This window comes from Dermacentor albipictus, chromosome 6 (genome assembly GCF_038994185.2).
Source record: "Dermacentor albipictus isolate Rhodes 1998 colony chromosome 6, USDA_Dalb.pri_finalv2, whole genome shotgun sequence".
NCBI lineage: Eukaryota > Metazoa > Arthropoda > Arachnida > Ixodida > Ixodidae > Dermacentor > Dermacentor albipictus.
Genome location: NC_091826.1, coordinates 102,773,436 through 102,775,879, shown reverse-complemented (window position 1 = coordinate 102,775,879; position 2,444 = coordinate 102,773,436). Strand labels below are relative to the sequence as shown.

Sequence of the window (2,444 nt, the reverse complement as noted above, 5' to 3'; positions counted from 1 at the left end):
ATGAGTCATCTATGCGGTTCGTTTGTCCCGCGAAGAAAGCAGAATTAACTTCCTCGTGATGAAGCAGCTATGAAAAGGACTTTTCGCGCTATGTGAAAAGGTTATGTGAAATGACCTCATCAGTAGCTACAAAACTTTCTTTTGTTAGTAGCCACGTAATTGCCCTAAAAATTTAATATGTTGTCTAATTAAGCAATCCGTGCGAAAATTAGAACTCGTAAACTGTTTCCCGACATCCGCCGTTCTCGATAATCATTTTTCACTTTAGTATCATTCTTAGCATGAATGCGCTGTCTTCTTTTAATTTGGGCAGCCTTCGCAAGAACACTCTATTACGCTATATAGTTGCCCTTCCGTATGGCCAGTAGCGACATGCCTTGCAGGCCTATCACACGCGCCCCAGACGCTTTCAGCGCTTTTCTGCTTTTGTGTCGTTCCATATACGCCACTTAGCGCGTGCGAAAAAAAACACGATTTGCGGGCAGCGCAAACAAACATGCCCGAGCTTTACGCGAGAACTGCGTCATCGATGCAATTTTATCTCCTTACGACGCGTTGAGACAGCCGACACATTCGCAGCGCCGTGTTATCGTCGTCTCCTCGGTTACGACCTTAATCTAGACCCACTTCTGTAGCCCATATATCGGACAGCGATAGCCGAAACTGTATGTTTCTTTGCTCGCTTTCACACAAGTCAGAGCTGCGAAACACGCAGCAGTTGGCGCAATGGCGGCCCATCGATACACCTGCGTTGGCTTCTCGCCTAAGGCGGACAGGAAGCGCATCGACTTCCTCAACCCGATGCCCAACCAGCGCGTATGCAGCGTCTGCAGCGTCATTCCCGACGTTGCCTTCAGCCTAGGCTGCCGCCACGTCTTCTGCACTGCCTGCATGAACGAGCTGATGCGCAACTCGCCTGTTGCCGTCTGCCCGTTCGACGACAAGGAGTTCCGAAACGTAAGCGTAAGCTGGGACTCCGCGTCCGAAGGGTACGTAGGCTCGCGCAAGTCCTACTGTCTCAACAGGGCATTCGGATGCACCTATGTCGGCCGCATGTCCGAAATGATGGAGCACTATTACCGCGAGTGTGACTACCACGTAGTCTACTGCGGCTGCTGCGCAAAGCCCGTTGCCAGGGTGAATGTGTTGGTTCATCTCCGCGAGGGATGCGGTGTCGGTATCCTGACCTCGGAAAACGCATTCCTCTCGGACACTGCCTTTGACGATGACGCAGACAAGTGCCTGTCTGCGGCCCGTAATAACATTACCAACTTCATCAACCGCACTACGAGGAAAGTGAGTGCGGTCGAGAACAGGACACAGGGGAGCAGTGACGTCAGCGACGTGCTTCGAGTTGGAGGCGGGGCAGCCTCTTCGAGACATGTCGAAACAACGTCAGACACGACTCAGATGAACCAGATCAAAATGAACTTGGAACCAGTGGTGTTCTCAACGCGTAATGACGACGCCCTAACAACCTTCGTTCCCAGGACTTTGGGGCCTGCTGTTAACAATGTTGTCACCGCTGCAGACTTGAACTCTGCGCTGCTACTCGTGACGAAGACAGACTCGACGCAGACTAACCCGACAGACGAATGGCCATTCTTCGAGCAGATGGCCTCTTCTCGAAAAAGTGAAGATTCCCTTCACAGCTGGGTGCCTGACTCGGCGTATCACTCCTCGGCTTCCGGGTGCGAAACAACCGACAGCAACCCTGAGCCGGTAAGCTTGAATACAAAGTCAATTTTTGCCCTAAGCGAAGCACCGTCCGAGCCAATCAAGCAGCCCCTACTGACGTACGAGTGGGACATCCGGCCATTCAGGAAGTACCGCAACCCGCCGTGGCCGGAGTTCAAGAGCGAGGTGCTGACGGTGGGCGAGCGTGGTTACCGGCTGAGACTTGAGGGCAAGTTCAAGTTCCTCAACTACCCGGCCCGCTTCCTGGCGCTCTACGTCAAGATTCAGAAGGGCCCCGACGACGAATCGCTCGAGTGGCCTTTCCGACGCAAGTGCTCATTTGTGTTGATGCACGCCAGGTACGAGCAGCGGGACATCTTGTTCACGCTTGAAGACCACGTGAACGTCGAGAAATTACCGCGAGCGACCAGACTTCGCATCGAACGTCCCAAGGCGGCGGAGAACTTCGCGATCGGTGTTGAACAGTGCGTGGCGGCGCAACAGATGGTGGAAGGGGGCTTCGTCTACAAGAACGCATGTAGAATCCGCTTCATCGTCGAGTAGCTGAAAGCACGACTTAAAAAAAACGCTTATGTAAAGTTAATGCAACTGCGACTACGTCCCCCGTGTTTACTTCTGCTCGTGAGTTTTCGCTGACAGTTTCTCCTGTCTGCTGCGCTCGGCCAGAGGAACAGGACATCCAGCTGGTCTATCGGAAAATTCTCCAGAGCTCAAATACAGGAATGCGCGCCACTCTCAGACCTCGA

The 2,444-nt window shown here is 53.0% G+C and overlaps 1 protein-coding gene across 1 annotated transcript; it reads left to right on the top strand.

The window, feature by feature from the left end:
* Positions 1-726: 726 nt before the first annotated feature.
* LOC139047080 (TNF receptor-associated factor 4-like) lies at positions 727-2,241 on the top strand. Its single transcript, XM_070521030.1, has one exon. The coding sequence runs from the start codon at positions 727-729 to the stop codon at positions 2,239-2,241; it is 1,515 nt and encodes a 504-aa protein (XP_070377131.1).
* Positions 2,242-2,444: the final 203 nt, after the last annotated feature.

Excerpts from the sequence above, each read along its gene's own strand:
- LOC139047080 (XM_070521030.1), top strand. The coding sequence starts at position 727 with ATGGCGGCCCATCGATACACCTGCGTTGGCTTCTCGCCTAAGGCGGAC.